This window comes from Ovis aries, chromosome 4 (genome assembly GCF_016772045.2).
Source record: "Ovis aries strain OAR_USU_Benz2616 breed Rambouillet chromosome 4, ARS-UI_Ramb_v3.0, whole genome shotgun sequence".
Taxonomy (NCBI): domain Eukaryota; kingdom Metazoa; phylum Chordata; class Mammalia; order Artiodactyla; family Bovidae; genus Ovis; species Ovis aries.
Genome location: NC_056057.1, coordinates 108,338,098 through 108,362,635, shown reverse-complemented (window position 1 = coordinate 108,362,635; position 24,538 = coordinate 108,338,098). Strand labels below are relative to the sequence as shown.

The 24,538-nt window shown below is 41.4% G+C and overlaps 3 protein-coding genes across 3 annotated transcripts in view; all 3 read right to left on the bottom strand.

Annotated features, from left to right (window-relative positions):
- Positions 1-24,538, bottom strand: part of LOC101116903 (olfactory receptor-like protein OLF3) — a 211,943-nt gene that overhangs the window by 7,633 nt on the left and 179,772 nt on the right. The window contains exon 6 of the mRNA XM_060415177.1: positions 16,165-16,218. The gene's annotated coding sequence lies outside the window, so the exon portion shown is untranslated. The remainder of the gene's footprint in view (positions 1-16,164; positions 16,219-24,538) is intronic.
- LOC101103561 (olfactory receptor-like protein OLF3) lies at positions 8,361-9,314 on the bottom strand. Its single transcript, XM_004008332.3, has one exon. It carries the CDS (start codon positions 9,312-9,314, stop codon positions 8,361-8,363), a length of 954 nt encoding a protein of 317 aa, XP_004008381.3.
- On the bottom strand, positions 23,355-24,308 carry LOC101103315 (olfactory receptor-like protein OLF3). The gene has a single exon (XM_027969127.2). The coding sequence runs from the start codon at positions 24,306-24,308 to the stop codon at positions 23,355-23,357; it is 954 nt and encodes a 317-aa protein (XP_027824928.2).

Here is a 24,538-nt window from a genome sequence, read left to right as displayed (position 1 = left end):
TAAGTTATCTTGCTCTTTTTCCACTCATTAGAAAGAAGTATTAATTTGAAAAACTTAGCAGGTATATATACTACAGAAGAACTCCCCAGTGTAATACCTTTCAGAATTATATTTCAGAATAACTATCTCTTCCATTAGTCATGCCAATTCAAAGACTGTGTGGATAGATAAACCTCAAATATCCAATCTCCAACAGTGTGAAGCCTTATAGGTGAGCCCACAACCCATATGATCTCCACATTACCCATTCACTATAAAGATGATACCTTCAGCTAAGGGATGAAAAGCCAGCACCTTTTTTTCTATATATATGGAAGTGTTTGTTTATCATCTTTTGTAAGAATTCAAATAGAAGTCCTAAATGCAGAAGCAGAGCACGTGAAGGTGGGGCCCACAACCTAAAGATATGTTTTCTTTCATGCTGGCCAGAATAAACGAGAATCATACCTTTCGGCAGTTGAGTTGTCAATAGAATGGCACTTCAGTTTAAAGAAAGAGTCATCAGACCTGTAGGTGAATACTCGGATGTTGTATGCACTAAGTTCATCTATCATGAGCAGAAATATCTGCATCAACCTATTGTTTGGAAACAAAAGATCCCAAGGTCACTTAGATGGATGAAGTTTCAACTATGGTTTAATACCCTGAGAAGGAAACTCATTTTTCTTCTTCATGGTTTTATTATCTATTTAACATCTGGATTTTTTTGTTGCCTGACTTTTCATGTAAGCTGAGTCCAACTATAGAGACACTGTCCAATATGTGAAAACCTGAAATTCACCTTTGATGATATATGTTACCATGATTTCATTTGTAAATGCTCACTTTCTTTGTATCTCTTGTCCCGTGTAGATAAGACTAGGGTATTCTTTTGTAGTATAATTCCCTAAGCCTGGCAGCTTTCCACAGTATAACCCCTACAGCTCATTCTGTAGTCAGGAGACCTTATTTCTAATGCCACTTCATAGTCTCGCTGTTTATGAACATAAGCAATCCATTTAATCATTTTACATGTCAAATTCCTATCACTGAAAGGAAAATCAAAAATACTATGAGAAAAGACACTTTAAAGCTATGTCCAGAGATGTAATATACTCCTCTTATTTGTTCAAGAATAACAATATCTAATAATCATTTACATCTGGGCTTCTTTAGTAAGTGTTTCCCTGAAAAATAAAAAGATGCAGAATGCATCCATAGGAATTCCAATCTTTAATTATTAATCATCTCCACTATTCCCCTCTGTTTCATATTTTCTTTCTCTCTGTCAGTACTAAAGTTTGGAATTCAGAAACTCTTACAACAAAAATATAATTAAGCCTCCAACATCTGGAAAGCAGTATTATTTAACCATCTTTGCTATTTTAAACAGAATGAGAAGATCCCAACATTCATGGTTTATATTTTCAACTCAGTCTTTGACAAATCACATCAGTTCTATTTCTACCTCTCTTAAAAAACCTCTGCTTACAACCACCCCCTCTGAGTACCTCTATTAACAAACATTCATTAGTGCCAGAAAAAATGGTCATGTGTTCTTCAGTCCAGGTTTATGTTGTTTCTGAAGAGTGCTCTTCCTCAAAAAAGTGATGGACCACAGGGATTAAGTTTCTTGATTTCTGGGCTAAGATCACCAGGGACTAGTTTAGTTTGTGAGGGAAATTGAGGAGAAGCAGCTCACAGGTGCCCCAGAATTGGCTCAGACACAAACCTAATGACGTGTGACAGTGGCTGAATTAGAAAGGTAGGCAGAGTGCCTTTGGGATCTGTAAGCATTAGAGTGTTAATTGTTGCCTCCACTCCCAACCCTCAAGAGCAAGGCCTTGATGCCACACTTCTTCTCTCTGTGGAAAAGGGTACTCCATCCTCCTCAGACTACAACAAACTACTGAAGACTTAGGTCATTCTAAGAAGCTGGAGATGGCAGCTTTCTGGGGATAGGATAATCTTGTACAGCCCAACATGATATTTAGCTCTCAATACACGCCAAAGAATGCTCAAACTACTCGACAATTGCACCCATCTCACATGCTAGTAAAGTAATGCTTAAAATTCTTCAAGCCAGGCTTCAGCAATACATGAACCATGAACTTCTAGATGTTCAAGCTGGTTTTAGAAAAGGCAGAGGAACCAGAGATCAAATTGCCAACATCTGCTGGATCATGGAAAAGGAAGAGAGTTCCAGAAAAACATCTATTTCTGCTTTATTGACTATGCCAAAGCCTTTGACTGTGTGGCTCACAATAAACTGCGGAAAATTCTGAAAGAGATGGGAATACCAGACCACCTGACCTGCCTCTTGAGAAACCTGTATGCAGGTCAGGAAGCAACAGTTAGAACTGGACATGGAACAATAGATTGGTTCCAAATAGGAAAAGGAGTACATCAAGGCTGTAAATTGTCACCCTGTTTATTTAACTTATATGCAGAGTACATCATGAGAAATGCTGGGCTGGATGAAACAAAGCTGGAATCAAGATTGCCAGGAGAAATATCAATAACCTCAGATATGCAGATGACACCACTGTTATGGCAGAAAGTGAAGAGGAACTAAAGAGCCTCTTGATGAAAGTGAAAGAGGAGAGTGAAAAAGTTGGCTTAAAGCTCAACATTCAAAAAACTAAGATCATGGCATCCGGTCCTATCACTTCACGGCAGATAGATGGGGAAACAGTAGAAACAGTGGCTGACTTTATTTTTGGGCTCCAAAATCACCGCAGATGGTGACTGTAGCAATGAAATTAAAAGATGCTTACTCCTTGGAAGAAAAGTTATGACCAACCTAGATAGTATATTCAAAAGCAGAGACATTACTTTGCCAACAAAGGTCCTAATGGTCAAGGCTATGGTTTTTCCTGTGGTCATGTATGGATGTGAGAGTTGGATTGTGAAGAAAGCTGAGCACCGAAGAATTGATGCTTTTGAACTGTGGTGTTGGAGAAGATTCTTGAGAGTCCCCTGGACTGCAAGGAGATCCAACCAGTCCATCCTAAAGGAGATCAGTACTGGGTGTTCATTGGAAGGACTGATGTTGAAGCTGAACCTCCAATACTTTGGCCACCTGATGCAAAGAGCTGACTCGTTGGAAAAGACCCTAATGCTGGGAAAGATTGAGGGCAGGAGAAGAAGGGGATGACAGAGGATGAGATGGTTGGATGGCATCACTGACTCAATGGACATGTGTTTGGGCGGACTCCGAGAGTTGGTGATGGACAGGGAGGCCTGGCGTGCTGCAGTTCATGGGATCACAAAGAGTTGGGACACGACTGAGTGACTGAACCGAACTGAACTCCTTGGAAGGAAAGTTATGACCAACCTAGACAGCATATTAAAAAGCAGAGACATTACTTTGTCGACTAAGGTCCATCTAGTCAAGGCTATAGTTTTCCAGTAGTCATGTATGGATGTGAGACTTGGACTATAAAGAAAGCTGAGCGCCAGAGAATTGATGCTTTTGAACTGTGGTGTTGGAGAAGACTCTTGAGAGCTCCTTGGACTGCAAGGAGACCCAACCAGTCCATCCTAGAGATTGGTCCTGGCTGTTCATTGAAGGACTGATGTTGAAGCTGAAACTCCAATACTATGGCCACCTGATGCAAACAGCTGATGCATTTATAAAGACCATGATGCTGGGAAAGATTGAAGGCAGGAGGAGAAGGGGACGACAGAGCATGAGATGGTTGCATGGCATCAATGACTCAATGGACATGAGTTTGAGTAGACTCCGGGAGTTGGTGATAGACAGGGAAGCCTGGCGTGCTGCAATCCATGGGGTCTCAAAGAGTCACACACCACTGAGTGACTGAACTGAACTAAACTGAACACCTTTCCTCGTGAACAATGACTAGACCTGCATCCAACCTTGGGCAAAATTTAAAAAGCTATTCCCTTTGGCTCCACGATGCCTTCATCTCTCCTTCTGAAAATAGAATTGTGCTTCGCTCCCCTGAGACATGCGCCAAGAATCTAATAGACTCCTGCGAGCAATGTAAGGGCAGAGGGACAGCCAAGTACATATTTTACACTGGTTTACAACTTTTAAAAACAGTAATGCCATACAGAAAGATTTAAGACTCAAAATAATGTCCCAGAAAGGGAGTGAAGAAAACCTTATGATTCATAGGGGGAAAAGGGGGAAAGGAAATAGGTCAATTGAAATTCTCCACACAGAAGTATGAACTTCTATACCTCTTCAAATCTTTAATTTTTATGAAGAGAGTCAATGTAATTTTGACAGAATACAGTCACATTAACATTCTCTAATATATTCTGTATGCATTGCACATCTTTTAAGTGAATTATTTATTCATTTATCTCCCAAATAAAATTCTTAGCATCATTAACACATCTGCTCATTTACCTACTCATGTAACCAGCTCAATATTCACTCATGTGCTCATCCAACCATCTATGCAACCCATCAGTCATCCATGTTATAACCCTTCTATTACCCTTGTTGTCATTTTTGTTGTTTAGTTGCTAAGTCTGACTCTTTTGTGACCCCATGGACTGTAGCCCATCCAGCTCCCCTATCCTTCACTATCTCCAAGAATTTGGTCAAATTCATGTCTGTTCAAATTCATTCATATGAGTCAGTGATGCTACCTAGCCATCTCATCCTCTGTTGCCCCCTTCTCCTCCTGCCTTCAGTCTTTCCCAGCATCAGGGTCTTTTCCAGTGAGTCAGATCTTCTCATCAGGTGGCCAGAGCATTGGAGCTTCAGCTTCAGCATCAGTTCCTCCAATGAGTATTCAGGACTGATTTCCTTTAGGACTGGCTGGCTTGATCTCCTTGAAGTCCAAGGGGCTTTCTCTTATCTTCTCCAGCACCACAATTTTTTTATCCTTCAGTGCTCAGCCTTCTTTATAGCCCAACTATCATATCTCTATATGACTACTGGAAAAACAGCTTTGACTATATGTACCTTTGTCGGCAAATGTCTAGGTTTGTCATCCCTTTCCTTCCAAGGAGCAATTGTCTTTCAATTTCATGGCTTCAGTCACCATCCACAGTGTTTTTGGAGCCAAAGAAAAGAAAATACGTCACTGCTTCCACTTTTTCCCCATCTATTTGGCATGAAGTGATGTAACAGGATGCTATGATCTTAGTTTTCCTAATGTTGGGTTTCAGTCCAGCTTTTTCACTTCCCTCTTTCACCCTCATCAACAGGCTCTTTAGTTTCTCTTCATTTTCTGCTGTTAGAGCAGTATATGCATATCTGAGCTTGTTGATATTTCTCCCAGCAATCTTGATTCCAGCTTGTGACTCATCCAGCCAGGCATTTCACATGATGCACTCTGCATAAAATTTAAATCAGAGGATAACAATATGTGGCCTTGTCATACTCCTTTCCCAATTTTAAAACAGTCAGTTGTTCCATGGCGGGTTTTAACTGTTGCTTCTTGACCTGCATACAGGTTTCTCAGGAGGCAGGTAAGGTGATCTGGTATTCCCATCTCTTTAGAATGTTCTACAGTTTGTTATAATCCACACAGTCAAAGGCTTTCATGAAGTCAATGAAGCAGATGTTTTTCTGGAATTCCTTGGTCTTGTTTATGATCCAACAAATGTTGGCAGTTTGATCTCTGGTTCCTCTGCCTTTTCTAAATCCAACTTGTGCATGTGCAAGATCTCCGCATATTTTAACTTCAGAGCCCCCTAATGTCCCAGCAGTATCACTGGAGCAGCCCCTTAGCTGGTCTCCTTGGCTCTAATCTTTTCTTCCTCTGGCTCATTTGCCACAGTGATAATTCAAAAATGTAAATTTTATCAACCCAAGCTCCTACTTCAAAATCTTTTCTTGCTTCCTGTTGCTTTTTTATCCTAAATAGTTTAGCATTTCATGGCCTCTAAGACCTGACTTCTCCCTGCTTCACCCTGACTACTTTTTCAGTCTGCTCTGCCCTGCAAGCCAGACTCCAGGATAGTTCTGAACACTCATTATCTCTTCCAGCTCAGCACTTTTTACAAGTTGCCCCTTTTGCTCAGGTTGATTGTCACTTAGATAACTTGTTCTCACTTTTCTGGTCTCCATCCAGACGTTTTCTGATCCCATCATACAGAAGATTTCTATACTCACCCCTGAAGCCTTATTCTTTCTGTGACACTCAGTGCATTTTATCCGTTTCATTATCTGTCATCCCAAATCTGTGGCCATATCCCTATCAGGATTGTTCCGTATTAACTGTTGTCTCTCAAGAACCATTCATGCTACTGATACACAGTAGACTCTCCACTGATATTTCTGAATTAACAACAAGCCTGGTAACAATGACAACTTTCAGGAATGCCTGATTATATTCCAAAATGTGTGTTTCCCTGGTGGCTCAGACAGTAAAGAATATGCCTGCAATGCAGGAAAGCTGGGTTCAACCCCTGGGTCAGGAAGATCTCCTGGAGAAGGGATTAGCTACCCAATCCAGTGTTCTTGCTGGGAGAATTCCATGGACATAGGGGTCTGGTGGGCTATACTTCATGGGGTTATAAAGAGTCAGATGAAATTAAAAGACACTTGCTCCTTGGAAGTAAAGCTATGACAAACCTAGACATCATATTAAAAAGCAGAGACATCACTTTGCTGACAAAGGACCATATAGTCAAATCTATGGCTCTTCCAGTAGTCAGGTATAGATGTGACAGTTGAACCACAAAGAAGGCTGAGCACTGAAGAATTGATGCTCTGGTGCTAGAGAAGACTTTTGAAAGCCCCTTGGACAGCAAGGAGATCAAACTAGTCCATCCTAAAGGAAATTAACCCTGAATATTCATTGAAAGGACTGATGCTGAAGCTGAAGCTCCAATAGTTTGACTACCTGATACCAAGAGCCAAGTCATTGGAAAGGACCCTGATACTGGGAAAGACTGAGGGCAGGAGGAGAAGGGGGCACACAGGATGAGATGGTTGGATGGCATCACTGACTAAATGGACATGAGTTTGAGCAAACTCAGGGAGATAGTGAAGACAGGGAAGCCTGGTGTGCTGCAGAGCATGGCCTCACAGAGAGGTGGACACGACTTAGTGACTGAACACCACTGCAAATTTTAGCACTGACAGTTTTTAGGTAAATTTAATACACCAAATGGATTTTGGATTATATGAAACTTCAGTTTGTTTAAACAGAGAGACTGTGGGTCAACGTGTTCACAAATGGGAAAACTGCCCCTGAACTGATATGAAGAAAAGACAATGGAAGAAAGGACTTCGAGATGTCTTCAAGGGGGTGAAGCCATGAGCTTCCATCATCATCTTTCTCCCCATTTCCTTTTCATTATCCCAGGTACAATTACTTCTTCTGCCTCTTTTTCCTTATTTAGGCTGTCTCTCAGAGGTGAGGTCTATTCCAGACTATTCTAAGCTCTGCAAATTTACAAAGAACAACTAGGGCCCTGCCATGTGTGAGGAGGAGGGATGGGAGAAGGGGTTTATAAGGAGACTGGAGGCTGACATGGGCACAGCTGGCTCAACTATCTTGATTCCCAAACTACATATTAACGTTGTCTTATCTTTCACTGCCTTTGCCTCAGGAATCTGTCCTTCCTTAGGTTAACTACGTTTTTTATGTATATGATTTCATATATTACATACTTGTTTCTAAAATCTCAATAAAAGAAATTATAGATGTTTCAGAAGTTGGACTGGTTAAACTTTTATATGGTACCCCATATATACGCAGTAAAATTTCTCTCAAACTGTTTGCACGGTATCAAAAAAAGAGCTTGAAACATAGCTTTCCTTGAACAGTAATAGCTTGGCGTAGAAACACCTTCATTTATATCAGTGTAAAACAAGACCTTTAGTTGATCCTTCCACTGAGTACCTCCAGCACTCAAAGGCTTTATGTCCACATGTCATAAGTCCAGCACGTAACATTTTAACCAGTCTTGAAAGCAATACTCTCCTAAGAACAATGTCTCACACAATTATTGGCACATACATTATTTTAAATAAGTCTAAAATGTGAAAATGGTTTTGCTCCTAATGGAAACAAAATAACCTTGTACAGTGTAAGAACCACTGGTCCAAAGTAAGATTTATGACTCATGATTACAAACAATATGACCAATCAAGATAGCAAATGACATTTTAAAAAATATTATCAGTTCACATGAATGGAGACCAAGCAAGTAGTAGAAGTTCTATTACCGTAGTGCTTAATTTCTCTGAACATCCTGCTGTGACATAAAATGTTCCTGCATTAAATACCTTAACCTAATTCCTCAGCTGCCTACCCAGCATAACCAGTACACATTTTGTCATCACATTCCTGGTTGCCAGGGTAATGCAGTTAATGCTTCATAGCCGAGTTAAGTGGCAGAATTCACAGGCAAAGCTCTCTTCTCCAAGTGATGCTTATTATTCATCAAGCTGCTAGTTTCGATGTTAATCCAGATAACTGCCCTAGTAGTTTCTGCCAGGCCCCCATCACCTCCTTATTCCTTAGACTGTAAATCATGGGGTTCAGCATGGGTGTCAAAATGGCATAAAAGAGAGACATCAACTTCTCCTGAAGCACAGAAGGGCTGGGATTGGGCTGGATATAAGTGAAAATGGCCATACCATAGCACAGGACAACCACTGTGAGGTGAGAGGCGCAGGTGTGGAAGGCTTTCTTTCTCCCCTCTGTGGACTGGATCTTTAGGATGGTGGAGATGATCCTGATGTAGGACAGGAGGACCAGGCAGAAAGGTGTCATCAGCAACACAATACTAGACACCATGATGGCCACCTCGTTGGAGGAGGTGTCCACACAGGCCAGCCTGACCACAGCTAGGAGTTCACAGGATATGTGATCAATATACTTGTTTGTGCACATGGGCAACTGAAAGGTGATGGTGGTCTGCACGAGAGAGTTGACAGAGCCACTGACCCAGGATGTGGCGGCCAGCCTAGCACAGAGCCCTCCGTGCATGATGATCGAGTATCTCAGGGGGTCGCACACAGCCACATAGCGGTCATAGGCCATCACGGCCAGGAGAACAAATTCAATCCCACCCAGGCCCAGGGAGAAGAATAACTGGGCTGCACAGCTCACGTACGGGATCCCTTTATGTCCTGCAAGAAAATGCACCAGCATCTGAGGAACGATGCTTGTGGCATAGGAGACATCAACAAGGGAGAGGTTGGTGAGAAAGAAATACATGGGAGTGTGGAGTCGGCTGTCCAGTCTGATCAGAAGAACAATGAGGACGTTCCCCAGCACGGTCAGCAGGTAAGTGACTGAGAACAGGACGAAGAGAGCGACCTGGGTGTCCCAGTCACTGGACAGGCCGAGGAGAATGAATTCTCTCACCCAAGTCTGGTTATCTGCTCCCATGAAAAAAAATGTAAGGATTAGTCTGCAGAGAGTCAGAAATAACAGAGTCTATTGAATTACAGAACGCTAAAAATCACTTTTATCAATACATACTGTATGAATTTGGGCACTCCTAGCCAGATGTTTCAGATCGCCCATGGGCCAAGATAACAGGCTTCCTCTTGATGTACATGGTACCCATTCTGCATCAGAGAGCAGGCCAGTACCTTCATAAGGACTTAATGTTGTTGTTGGGAGACCCAGTTAAAGCCTGAAGATGGTGTAGTACGATTTTAGGAGCTCCACATCTTTGTCAGCTTACCTCAGATTCTAGGACATGGGAAGGACAGTAGGTGACAATAGTAAGTGAATTTTTAAACAGTGGAGAAAGGCTGGTGGGAAAGTTTCAAAACTTACCTTAAATATGTCAACTAGGCCCATCACGGTATAATAATAGATTTATACATTTCTGCTATTAAAGGAAATGTTGAAAAGAAGGAGGTGCTTGTGAAAATATCTTAAATCAGAGAATCTAAGTTTGAAACCTGATTTTATTTACCAGCGCTGTGATTTTTGGTTCAGTGGCAAATTTTGCGTATGAGACTCACCAGTACATGGAAGTTCAAATGTAGGTAACTTATAGAGAAAGTACTTTGTAAACTGCTACTTGTAGTAGTACTTGAGTAGCGTGAGTATTAGCTGTAGCATGATCTCTGCCTTGGAGTAAATAAAGTAGCAAGTATGATTTTCTCATGAACCCACCGGCCCTCCCCCCACAGCAATTTAGACACAAATAATACTAGAGACAATTTTTAATAGCACTGAGGGCTTAGGAATAGTTTGTCCCTTTGAGAACCTGGGGACCGTCTGTCTGACAGGCTTGTCTGTTTAGCCTCAGTGAGATACAATGGGATAGATGATTGTAATTGTATCTTGTTTTTTCATTTTTCTCCTTTCAACTTGCAGCTGGTAAAGGTCTACTGTTTTATATCAGCTCAAAATTAAGGAAATGAGAATATGGATGGTTGACTTTTTATTTATAAGAGAGAAAGGGAAGCAAATGCCTAGCAATCTTTCTTCATTGTCGAAGGCAGAGAAGGAGGTATGAATTCGTGTAAATGTACAGAGGAATGAAGTTGACTTTTTGCTTTCTTTCATCCAGAAAGTGCTTTTTTCAGTAGAATTATATGCTATCATATCAATTTTGAATATTAATAAGAGGGCATTTACATATATTTTTTATAGGACTGATTCATTCGTATTATTTCTCCATGCCTGCCCAATTCACTGACTTTCCTTTTCTTTCAGTGCACAAAATAAAGCAGGAGATAAGGCATTAAGAGGGCTTGAGGGCAGAAACAGAGCTGCTTGTGTTATTGGCAAACCCTTAGGGGTTGGGGTAAGGTCTCTGAGCAAAAAACTGAATACTGTCTGAGCTTCAATACTGTCTGAGCTCTTACCTGTGTGAAAATTTAAAAAGGAAAACCCTAAGTAAGGAAGAGTAACTTCAGATAGGAAGTCTCAAGCAGACCAGCAACATAAATTAGAGGATGAATCATCAATTACTAGGCCCCAGAGAAGAATTATCAATAGGAAAGAATCATCCATTGCAAACCTCAACAGGAAAAGATATACAATATACACATTGCATCTCCTTTTAGAAACCGACTACCTCAGCAACTCAGCCAGGGAGAAACTGTCATCACCCTGGATTCTCAATTCTCTCCAAAAGACTTTGGCTCAAAGCAACCCTTCCCAACACCCTCCTTCTTCTCTATAAGCTTCCTCTCCTTTGTTTGTGGTACGTGACAATGGCTTTTGCTACAGCTTGCATGCCCTGAATTCCAATTCCTCTTGCTATTCCCAAATAAACCCATTTTGCTGGTAAAATAACTGCTTTATTTTGAGACTGAAAAGCTGTTAAAGGACAAAACAAAGCACGTAGGTCTAGAAATGGCCATGTTTCATGATCCAGATACATACATTTTCCATAATGTCCACACACCTGCTGTCCACTACCGCCGTCAAGATACTTCCCGCACCACCCCTCACTTTGCTTCTCTTCAACATGGTCAGGCTGAAAAGAAACATCTACTTGCCTCGAAAAAGGCTATCAAATATAATTCTGAAACTGCAAGAAAATATTTAACTTAAAAAAAATTGTGAACCGTTGTTGACTATATAGCAGACCTTCCGCAGAAAGTAGGCATTTCTTTTTCTGCTAATTTGGCAAATATCTATAAAGTCTCATCTTGGCTAGATGCTGGTGTTTCAAGATGAATATTACACTGATCTGTGTTCAAGACCTAAGCCATCTGTAGAGGAAATGACACAAAACAGGTCATCTTCACATCATTTTCCCCTCTGGTGTCTGCGCAAGCCGCCTGGAGAACAGGGCAGCCAGTGCCTCCCTGTGGTCCTCTTACTCATCCAGCACATCTCTCTACTATAGCTGTGTCTCTTTACAAACACAACTGAGGGACTGGGTCACCTCTCAGCGCAGGTTTGAGCTTCAGAGTCTAATAGTTTCTGTTTTGAATTCATTCCCTTCCACTTCCTGAAGCAAGCCACTTGCCCTCTCTGAGTCTCATAATTCTCATCTATACAATCTGGGTAATGTTGGCCTATTGAAAGGATCACTGGTGAAGTTAAGCAGCTGAAGATCCAGCATTGCTACACTAATGACCGAATAGGACAAATACCCACTACTTGTTTATGATCAGTGATATAAGCTTTGATTCCAGGCTTTCTCTCTCACAGGATCTTATTCTGCCTTTCAGCCTCTCTTTTCATCATTCTGGGGTCTTTCCTACTCCTGATAAACTCCTTTTCCTTCATTATAAAAAATAAAGAAATCTCTCAACATGGAGAGAGGAATCTTCGCTATTTTCCATTTTAATTCTTTCTTTCACATCCAGCTTTCACACCAAGTTCTCAAATGATTGGTATCCACTTGCTGGGTTCATTTCCTCAAAATATTCATCCTTTAAGACATGGAAATGGAGTTTTCATCTCCATTAATTGGTGGAAACACTCACTGCCTTTTAGGCATCAAACCCAGAGACTTTCATTTCTTTCCATTGCTAACTTTGAAGAACGTTAACTAATTCCTCTTTCTGACTTTTAACTCTTGTCCTTCACTTCTGATCTGATTTTCCTCTAATCTGTTATTTCTCATCTGCACTCTTGGGTAAATTTCCTAAATTCTCCTACCCCCGTACTGTAAGAACGTTTCAAGTTTCTTGCTTATGATTTATACTCTTCTTTCTAGTTTTCCTTTCTGGAAGAGTTTGTGATTTCTGGGGCTTCCCTGGTGACTCAGACATTAAAGAATTTACCTACAATGCAGAAGACCCGGTCTGATCCCTGTGTTAATAAGATCCTCTGGAAGAGGGCCTGCAGCCCACTCCAGTATTCTTGCCTAGAGAATCCCATGGACAGAGGAGCCTGGCGAACTGCAGTCCATGGGGTTGCAAAGAGTCAGCTGAGTGGCTAACACTTTCACTTTCACGTGTAGCGCACCCTCAATTCTACATTTATCTCCTAGCCTGTGTGCTCAGTCACTTCAGTCGTGTCCAACTCTTTCTCATGGACCCCCTTGTCCACCCCGCAGGCTGGAGCCCACCAGGCTCCTCTGTCTGTGGGATCTCCCAGGCGAGAGTACTGGAGCGGGTTGCATGCCCTCCTCCAGAGGATCTTCCTGATCCAGGGATCGAACCCAGGTCTCCTGCATTGCAGGCAGATTCTTTACCACTGAGCCACTGGTGAAGCCTCTTTATCTTCTAGACTTCCCTCCAAAGCTCCAGATGCTTTTCCCAACAGCTTAGCAAATGTTTCATGAATATCTCACCAAAATCTCAATTCCTCTCCCCACATGCTATATTCATGTGCTTCCTGACTTCACGTCTGACAATGGAACTAAAGTGCACCCACTCTTCCAACACATCCTGAATGATTTTTTTCTTCCTCCTCACTACTCCGTAGAATAAATCCTCCTTTATTTAATCCCCAAATAAATCTTTGTTTTAATTACACATCTTCCAGCCTTCACTTAGTGTTCATTCACACTTATGTTTGCCCTCATCAATCTCACTTTATGAAGTGTAACAGCTTCTTTGTAAATTTCCCTGATGGAAACTCTACCCACTCTACACATCCTACACACTGCCTCCACATCAATGATGCAAATTACAAATTTATTCACATCATTTTCATGGACAAATAGATCTATGATGACTAAATGTGCACAAAATTAAGTTCATCCTGATCAGAATTCCCACCCAATCCACAATCTTATCCCATCTTATTTCTAAATTTCATTATCTTTTAATTATCATAGTTTATTAAAATAACTGAAATATCTTTCACTGATATGTTACCTGACTATTTTTAACCCAAAGTACTATTCATTTTTAAACACCATGTCTTATTTCAAACTTATGAATATCTAAATGCACCTTTTACCCACACTCAATGTAGCCCCTTCTGGGAATCATTGGAGGTAAAGAAAATGGAAATAGCATCAGCATTTGGAAAGCCAAATTAAGGAGGAAATGTGTTCACTGGATGCTTCTAACACTCCCTGAAGTGAACACTTTCTCCATACTGCTTTGTGGTTCAGCCCCGATGGATCAGAGCTGAGTGTCGACCCTGGCCCACAGTGGACAATGAAGTAGTACCTGAGAATGCCCTTCATCCCTCACCACTCCTATCAGGAAGCCAACGCTTGGTCTTCTCAGCCCAAACTAATTTGTGGAATATGTAGCTCTCTAAACACGTTTTTCATTGAGACCAAATAACTAAGAGAACAATCTGGGAATATCTGTCCATTTGCCTGTATACACAGAACAACAAAAACCTCATAGTGCAGGGCTGGGCACACAACTGATATTCAAAACCAGAATTAAACAATGACCACAGTCAAGAGCCTGATCTATCTGGCTCTTCCTCCTGTAAAAATCGTTTTCTTCTCAGTATTGTTTTAGTTTTGGCTAATTCACATCTGTTCCAGGTTCATAATGCCCCTTCAATAAAAACAAAATCATATTTTACATCTTTTGCGTCATATAATGCTCACACTCAACAAATCTCAAATCATCTCTCTCCCTTTGTTTTGAGTTCTGCCATACTTATTAGGGTGAAAAGACTTCAGCATCGTTCATATCGCCGATCCTCTAATCAGATCAGTTCTATTTCTGACCCCGTGGAAGCCTCTACCTACACGTGACCCACTGTGGATATGTTAGAATTCTCATTGATTAGTGCCTGACAAAACAGGCACGTCTCCTTCCATCTAGGTTTCTGTTGCTCTCTGAAGAGTACTTCCCCCCAACAAGGTGATAGGCCAGAGATTGGAGGGGTCAACACTCCTTGGCTCCTGTGCTAAGATCACCTGGGACAAGTTTAGTTTATGGGCGAAACTGCTGGGAAGTTCACAGATGCACCAGAATTGGCCCAGACACAAACCTAATGAGGTATGCTGCTGCTGCTGCTAAGTTGCTTCAGTCGTATCCGACTCTGTGCGACTCCATAGACGGCAGCCCACCAGGCTCCCCCGACCCTGGGATTCTCCAGGCAAGAACGCTGGAGTGGGTTGCCATTTCCTTCTCCAATGCGTGAAAGTGAAGTTGCTCAGTCATGTCCGACTCTTCACGACCCCATGGACTATAGCCTACCAGGCTCCTCCACCCATGGGATTTTCCAGCCAAGAGTACTGGAGTGGGGTGCCATTGATAGCAGTGGCTAAATTAGCAACGTGGGCAGACAGATTCCCCTCAGGAGCCTTATGCTTCAAAGTGTTAATTGCTGCCTCCACTCCAAAACCTTAAGGGCAGGGCCTTGGGGCTATGCCTCTTCTCACTGTGCAATCCAGTCCTCCTCAGATTGCAAGCCACTGACGCCTTAGGTCATCTAAAAACTCACTGAAGCCAGTATTCTGATATTTTAGGATATTCTCCTACAGCCCAAACTGACTTTCTGCACGCAGTCTCCTATCCTGGTGAACAGTGCCTAGGCCTGCATCCACCTGGTGAAAAGCCAGTTAGCCTCTTCTACTCCATGATGACCTAACTTCTCCTTCCGGAGACAGGAGAGCTGTTTTCATTCCCCTGAGAGATGTGCTGAGTTGGCTAAGCTGCCGTGAACACTGCATTTCGAATGGAACTGAGTAACTGCTCATGATAACTGCAAAGTATAGAAAGACTTAAAACTCCAAATAAAATACACAACAACAATAGTTTTATGGTCTCCATGGGAAAAAAAAAAAAGGAAAAAGAGTATCTAAGTCCTTAAAACAGAGTTTACTTTCTAAACCTTTTCAAATTTTTGCTAATTTATGAAAAGACTCAATGTAATTCTTACAGAATGCAGTCACATTATCATTCTCTGATATATTCTTTAGACATCATGCATCTGTTAAGCGAACCATTTATCCATGTATTTATTCATCTACCGAGTCATATACCCAGTAATTCTTAACACCACCATTAACATAGCCACTTGTTTACCCAGCTGTCTACAACCAGCTCAATATTCACTTGTCCATTTGCTTAACTGCTAGTCCAACCATTCATGCATTCCCTCCCTCACATGCCAATTCACCTCTTCACCTAATACACATAAACCATTCGCCAGACCTTTTACTCACTCGGTATATCATCCTTCTGCGCATCACAGAAGTCACAGCCATCCACGGCTGAGTACAACAGCAAATCTGTGGTTTAAGGAGCCTCTCAGGTGCTTCTGATTGAGTGAAACACTTCTCAGGTGTTTCTCGGAGGTTAAAATTTAAGAGCTACCAGATCAGTTCACTCTGTAGCTCATGGTCACATTAATCTTTCACTGCAGCACTTTATATTCCACAACTACTCACCTCACAATATTTGATCTGAAGTTTCCAATGAATTTAATCCCAGATCTCAATCATCTGCGAGGAAAAAAAAAATTTAAGTCAAATACAATCTAAGAGTTTTCCTGCTTCTTTCCCATGTGAGCCCCCATGATTCTAAAATTCTTGCTATTCCCCAAATGGGAAATGCTCTCTCTTCTAAGTAGAAAGTTTATTTCATAGGTATCTATCTAGAAGTTGAAATAGTTCCTTCAAGGAGCATTCATGACAGACACGCTAACATATTATCATTGTTTAGGCTTGGGTTTGTAAGAAAGGCATGAACATAAATTATTTGCTCCAAATAATTTGGTTAAGGTGTTTTGAGAAAACTGGTTTGTCTGATTTAAAATGCCTTAGTTCGAAAATCATCATTTACCATTGTTATATATTCCTGAGCTGTAAATTATCATCCACCTCCCCCACTTTTTACTTTATCTGTTAAAAATCCTGTTAAAAATTGAAACTATTAATACTCTGCTGCAGGATGTCCATAATAGGAAGGCTGTGTCTGTTGCAGGGAGGAGGGGGAGATATAATATATGAGAACTGTCAGTACTTTCTACTCAACTTTGCTGTGCATTTAAAAATACTCTTAAAAAAGAGTCTACTTAGATAAAGTAAAGTAACTGAGCTTGTTCTAGCTTCCACTTAGGTTGTAGAAAGCTGGAAAGAACATCGACTCTTTCCTAAAACAAGAGAAGTTTCGATAATCTACAAAATCATATCTTTGAAATCATCAGTAAAATGAGATTGAAAGGCAAACAAACATCATGAAATCTTGGGAAAGATAGGTCCATCCAGAAAGAGATAGGATGTGAGCTCTTACTTACCTGATGAGCCCATGGAAGGAAAATAGGGCACCCCTCCCCCCAACTAGCCAGTGAAAATTGCTTTACCAGACTGCTAAAGTTCGTGTGGGGTACTATGAGTATAGAATGGCTGAGAATCATGGCAACAAGAGAAGTTCCCACAAATTCTCAGTATTTTCTCCATCAACTTAGAACTGTCCTCACAAGAATATTTGGGGAAAAGTGGAAACCAGAGAAAACTTTCTTCCTAGGGTAGGTCAAGGAGAAGGCAGCTGCAGCCTCTGCAGTGAGCAGAAAGAACTCTCCAACCACCAAATCATCTCCATTATGGAACAAAAGCCTGAAGCCACCGGGGGAAGGACTACAATCCCTGTTTTCCTCAGAGAAATCTTCCTACAGCTGAAGATTCATTAAAGAGGAAAACAGAAAAATAAATAAATAAATTCCCATGCGGGGGTCCTTGGGACAGGAAGCTACTCTGTGTTCAGATCATGAGTCATCTATCTTCTTACTCTGTAGAAGTGGCAAGACCACTGATATCTTACAATGAACAATGTTGGATTTCATGATCTCTGAAGAAGATTTAGCTTTGGAACCAGGGACCAGGCTTGATCACTCAAGAGCTTTTGTGTAGCAGAGTTATATTAAAGTAAGAAGAGGGACAAAGTTTCTGACATAGACATCAGGAGGGGGACAGAGAATGCCCCCCTTGCTAGTGTTAGCAAGGGAGTTACATCCTTTTTTTAGTTGGTTATTACAGTTAATCAAAAGAATGTCTCAAGATTGTAAAAATTTTACCAGACCCACTCCCACAATTTACATTTTAGGATAACAGGATTAGAACTTAACAATAGAAAGATCCTAAAAGACCCACTCCCATAGTATCTCTCTTGAATCTTGAAGTTGCTCTGTCTTGTCCAGCTCTTTGCAATCCCACGGACTGTAGACTACGAGGCTCCTCCATCCATGGAATTTTCCAGGCAAGAGTACTGGAGTGGGTCGCCATTTCCTTCTCCAGAGGATCTTCCCAACCCAGGGATCAAACCCAGGCTTCCCACATTGCAGGCAGATGCTTTACTGTCTGAGCCACCAGGGAAGCCCTCCCATAATGTACATTCTAAAATACCAGGATTAGTCAGAAGGTTCTTGTTAAGGAGAAACAAGTCCTCGAGCAAGACACATTGTTATACTGACACAAAGCAATTTCTTTTCTCCGTGAGAGCCCCAGATGCCTTTCGCCTTCTCTAGGGCTCCAGACCCCTTTCTCCTCTTCGGGAACCCTAGACTTCTTATCAAGCTACCTAGGAATTGACTCTCTCACCACTAAGAAAGCCCCAACCCTGAGACACGGGGACAAAGGATGTGCCTAAGTCTGAGACAGATCCTGGACAACAGAGAGTTGTCCCTCCATCACCAAACTAGCAACAACTAAGAAACAAGTAACAGCAGTTTACCATGGGTTAGACATGGGGAAGACATTCTGGACATGCAGTCTCACAGGGTAACTTAAGACAAAGGGAGGGACAGGGACACTGGGAAAAACCCTCCAATGACTGAATGTCCCACAAGCATAAAACTCAGCATTCAAAAAACTAAGATCATGACATCTGATCCCATGACTTCACAGCAAATAGATGGAGAAACAATGGAAACAGTGACAGAATTTATCTTCTTGTGCTCTAAAATCACTGCGATGGTGACTGCAGCCATGAAATTAAAGATGCTTGCTCCTTGGAAGAAGAGCTATGACCAACCTAGACAGCATATTAAAAAGCAGAGATATTAGTTTGCCAACAAAGGTCCATCTAGTCAAAGCTATGGTTCTTTTCCAGTAGTCATGTATGGATGTGAGAATTGGATTATAAAGAAAGCTGAGTGCTGAAGAATTGATGCTTTTGAACTGCGTTGTTAGAGAAGACTCTTGAGAGTCCCTTGGACTGCAAGGAGATCCAACCAGTCCATTCTGAAGGAGATCAGCCCTGGGAGTTCTTTGGAAGGACTGATGCTGAAGCTGAAACTCCAATATTTTGGCCACCTGATGTGAAGAACTGACTCACTGGAAAAGACTCTGATGCCAGGAAAGGTTGAAGGCAGGAGGAGAAGGGAACAACAGGGGATGAGATGGCTGGATGGTATCACTGGCTAGATGGACATGAGTTTGAGCAAGCTGTGGGAGTTGGTGATGGACAGAGAAGCCTGGTGTGCTGCAGTCCATCAGGTCACAAAGAGCTGGACATGACTGAGTGACTAAACTGAACTGAATAATAGAAAAAATTGAATTTGTTGTTGAGCTAAGGATAACCTTAACAACACAAAACTCAAACTCAGCTCTACCCATGAATACATTGATTCCCACAGTTTTCACAACACAAGACTACAGGATAAACAGTAGAGATGTGTCCATTTAAAAGGATAGTACTATTTATCTCATTGTACACACAAAATGCCCAGGTGCCAATCAAAATTAAAGGTCAGAGAAAAAGAAGAGGAAAATTATACTGTACTGAACAAAGAAATTTAAAAACCAGAATTAGATATACTTGGATTATAGGAACTACCATGCAGGGGTTAAAGCAACTCTCATAAAGAAGTAAAGGGTCTAGTGGAACAGATGGATGTTTTCATAAACGCTTGAGTAATTTCAGTAGAGAATTGAAAACTATGTGGAGGAATTAAATGGAAATGCTAAACAGAAAAGACACAGTCACAGAAACAAAGATTCCTTATGCGTAGCCTTAATAGAGCCAAGAAACAATCAGTAAGAGTAAAGATAAACCAGAAAAATCAGCAAAACTGAAGCACAAGGAGAAAAAAATATACAATGATAAAAGAGTCAAGAGCCTCCCAGGGCTGTAAGACAAGAAAACACTCTAACATACGTGAAATTGGAAAATCCCAACAGAAAACAGAGACAGAAGTACAAGAAATACTAAAGAGATAATGGCTGGGGGGAAATGAATGGAATCAAAGCACAAATCCAAGAAACTCAGCCAAATAGGATAACTAAAAAAATAAAAATGTAAACACATGACATTTTAATTGTATACAAGCCAAAAATACAGTGAAATCACTGAAGGTAGCCAGAGATAAAAGATACCCCACATAGAGAAGACAAACATCCAAATTAAAATGGAATTCTTCTCAAAAACTGTGCAAGGCAGAAGATAAGTGAATGATATCTTCAGAGCCCTGGAGGGGTGGTACGGAGGATGTCAACAAAGAATTCTATATGAAGAACAAAGACATTTTGAATGAAGGAAAAAATATAGGTACCCTAAAACAAAATCAATGAGTACATTTCTAGCAGTCCTAGGTCACAAGGAATGTTGATGGATTTCTTCAGACTTTCTTGAAGAAATTATTCCCATTATAAACCAGGAAATGTAAAAAATGGGATTATATATTGCATCATATCAGAAAGTGTGGGAGCTACTGAAGATTACTAGGGTTATGTGGAAAAACTGTCCAATCTGAAAAGATTCTGTGATAGCCTGAGTATTGACCGACCCCCTGAAGATGTCTTTGTCCTGATTCTCAGAATGTGTGAATATGCTGCCTTTTATGTTAAAACTTCCACGTATTTTAAATTAAGGATCTTAAAGTGGAGACTATCGCAGATAATCTTAGTGGTCTCATGTAGTAAGAAGGATCCTTAAGAGAGCACAGTGATGGATGCAGAGACAGAAGAAAAGGTGTAAAAATGGAGGCAGAGGGTCAGACTCAGAGAGAGGTTTTCTGGGCTGCTGACCTTGAAGCTGGGAAAAGGGGTAGCAAAGAAGTGGAGGCTGGTGAAGGCAAGGGGGGGATGGGATGAGGAGTGGAGAAGACTCATAAGTATATCAACCAGACAAAGAAATGAGGAGCAGCATCTTCAGAAATTCTCCTTCTTGAACGGTCATGCGTATATTTGACACGTGTATACTTATATTTTTCACTGATTTTCTCCCTTCATCACACCCCCTACCATTTTATATAGTGTGTTTTCATGGTGGTAACTTTTATACTTTACTCCACAATTTATAGAACATCCATACATAGGATTATGACTTGTTAGAGGAGGTGGTGGATCCACAGAAAACTCTAATTGAAGAAAACAGGAAATAGTCCTCTGAAATCTCTTTTATCATGTGATTTTACTTTTCTCTTTGTCCATTGCCACAGCCTGAGTACAGATTCATTTTATGTCTCAATAGGGTCACTAGAGCAGGCCCCTAGATGGTCTCCTGGTCTCTCATCTTTTCTCCTTTGACTCTTTTGCAAAAAATGATGATTCAAAAATGCAAATTTTATCAAGCCATGCCCCTGCTTAAAAACCTCTACTAGCCGCCATTGCTCTCAATAAAGTTGAAAGACAGTGTGGCATCGGTGCCCTCCATACTCTGACCCCTCATGACCTGCCTGCTGCACCCTCCACAGCTTCAATCTTCTCTGCCCTGCAAGCGAGGCTTTGGGACATTTCTGAACTTCCATCCTCTCCCAGTTCTGAGACTCTCACAGGTTGTCTGCATCTTTGTATGGATTGCTGTCCTCTGAGTAACTTATCTGGTCTCCAATGGGACCTGTCCTGGTCCTTTCATACAGAAGACTCCTGAAATCACCCCTGGAGACTTGCTTTCTCTGTGACACTTACTACATCGTCTTTTGTTTCATCGTTTGTCATCTTTGCTCTAGGACCATGTTACTGCCCAATGTATCATGTTGATTACTGTCTCTCAAACACAGTTCATGGTCATACACACAGTCTACACTCCGTTAGCATTCCCTAATTAACAGCAAGAGGGCTTTCGCCCACCAATATTGACATGTTTGGGGATGCTTGCCTAAAACACAAATTATAGGTCTAAATTACTTTATGTAAAATTCAATATTAAATGGGCCTTCAACTCTGCTCGAGCACTGAGCTTTGTCCATAAGTGGAAGAACTGCTTATCACCTGACTTAAAGAAGAGACAAGGGAAGAAAAGACTGAGATGTCTTCAAGGAAGTGTGAAGATGATCTGCTACCATAGTCTTTCTCCCCTTCCCCTCTTTATCTCTTATACCATTACTTCTTCTCCGCCTTTACTTTATTTAGGCTTTCTGTCAGGTGAGGTCTGCTCCAGACTGTTCTAAACCCAGCAGATTTATAACTAGGGCCCTGCAGTGTGTGAGGAGGAGCGATGGGAGAAAGGGTTTATATGGAGACTGGAGGCTGACATGGGCACAGCTGACTCAACTATCTTGATTCCCAAACTGAATGTGTCTTATTTTATATTAGTTGTGTTTGAGGAATCTGTCTTTTCATAGATAGACTACATCTTTGGTATCTTATACAATATTTCAAATATTACATGCTAATTTTATATCTAAACCTAGAGAAAGAATTAAATTATTTGTTCAGAGATTGGACAGTTTTAATATATGAATGGTACCCTTTAGGCTTCCCTGGTGGCTCAGACAGTAAAGCGTCTGCCTATAATGCGGGAGACCCGGGTTCAATCCCTGGTTTGGGAAGATCCTCTGGAGAAGGAAATGGCAACCCACTCCAGTACTCATGCCTGGAAAATCCCATGGACAGAAGAACCTGGTGGGCTACAGTCCATGCGGTTGCAAAGAGTCAGACAGACTTCACATGACTTCACTTTCACCCCTTAGGTATGCATTAAAATTCCTCTTAAATTGTATAATATCAAGGAGAGGTTAAAATTTAGCATCTCCTTGGTCAGTAATAGCCATGTGTACAAACACCTTTAGTTACATCCTTTCTGTGTAAAAGACCTTTAGTTGATTCTTCCACTCAGTTACCTCCAGCACTCAGACAAGGCTTTATGTCCACATGTCAGAGGCTCTGCATAAAACATTTGAATCAGCCTTGATAACAATATTCACCTCAGAATAGTGATTTACAAAATTTCTAGATGTGGACACATACTAGAAATTATTGTTATTGTTATTGTATATTGTTATTTTCAATAAGTCTAAAATGTGAAAATGCTTTTGTTCCCAATGGAAACATAATAACCTTCTACAAATTTCAGATGAATAAGAACAAGTGGTCCAAAGTAAGATCTATTAATAGATCCATGATTACAAAAATACGGTATTTCACAATAACAAATTAATTTTCCCATTAATTTTGGGTTAAGTGAATGGAGATTAAGTGTGGGAAGTTCTGTCACAGCAGTGCTTAATTTCTCTGAACATCCTGCCGTGACATAAACACACCCTTACCTCCCACACCTCAGCCAAACCACTCAGCCTCCTACCCAGCACCACCAGTACATGTCCTTCATCACCTTCCTGGTTGCCAGGGCAAGGTAGTTAATTCTTCATATCAGAATTAAGTGACAGGCAAAGCTCTTTTCTCTAAGTAATGCTCATAATTCAAGTTGCCAATTTCGACGTTAATCCAGATAATTGTCCTAGAAGCTTCTGCCAGGCCCCCTTCACCTCCTTATTCCTTAGACTGTAAATCATAGGGTTCAGTACAGGCATCAAAATGGCATAGAAGACAGAGATCAGCTTCTCCTGAAGCACAGAAGGGCTGGAATTGGGCTGGATGTAAGTGAAAATGGTCATGCCATAGCACAGGACAACCACTGTGAGGTGAGAGGCACAGGTGTGGAAGGCTTTCTTTCTCCCCTCTGTGGACTGGATCTTTAGGATAGTGGAGATGATTCTGATGTAGGACAGGAGAACCAGGCAGAAAGGTGTCATCAGCAACACAATACTAGACACCATGATGGCCACCTCGTTGGAGGAGGTGTCCACACAGGCCAGCCTGACCACAGCTAGGATTTCACAAGATATGTGATCAATATACTTGTTCGTGCACATGGGCAACTGAAAGGTGATGGAGGTCTGCACGAGAGAGTTGACAGAGCCACTGACCCAGGATGTGACGGCCAGCCTAGCACAGAGCCCTCCATGCATGATGACCGAGTACCTCAGGGGGTCGCACACAGCCACATAGCGGTCATAGGCCATCATGGCCAGGAGAACAAACTCAATCCCACCCAGGCCCAGGGAGAAGAATAACTGGGCTGCACAGCTCACGTACAGGATCCCTTTATGTCCCGCAAGAAAATGCACCAGCATCTGAGGAACGATGCTTGTGGCATAGGAGACATCAACAAGGGAGAGGTTGGTGAGAAAGAAATACATGGGAGTGTGGAGTCGGCTGTCCAGTCTGATCAGAAGAACAATGAGGACGTTCCCCAGCAGGGTCAGCAGGTAAGTGACTGAGAACAGGACGAAGAGAGCGACCTGGGTGTCCCAGTCACTGGACAGGCCGAAGAGAATGAATTCTCTCACCCAAGTCTGGTTATTTGCTCCCATTAAAAAAATGTGAGGTTATTAATCTGCAGAGAGAGACAAAAATTGTAGAAGCTGTTGAAGTAACTGTAAGAATAACTTCTTAAAAGAATGCACACTGTATTCAACCTTCCAGCCTTAACCAGATGTTTTAGAGTGTTTTCGGCCAAGATGTCAGGCCTGATTCTGGTACGCATTATATCTACTCCACACAAGTAATTCAGGCCATTGCCTTCTAAAGTATAGAATGGTCT

Coding starts and splice junctions, on each gene's coding strand:
- LOC101103561 (XM_004008332.3), bottom strand. CDS start 9,314: ATGGGAGCAGATAACCAGACTTGGGTGAGAGAATTCATTCTCCTCGGC.
- LOC101103315 (XM_027969127.2), bottom strand. CDS start 24,308: ATGGGAGCAAATAACCAGACTTGGGTGAGAGAATTCATTCTCTTCGGC.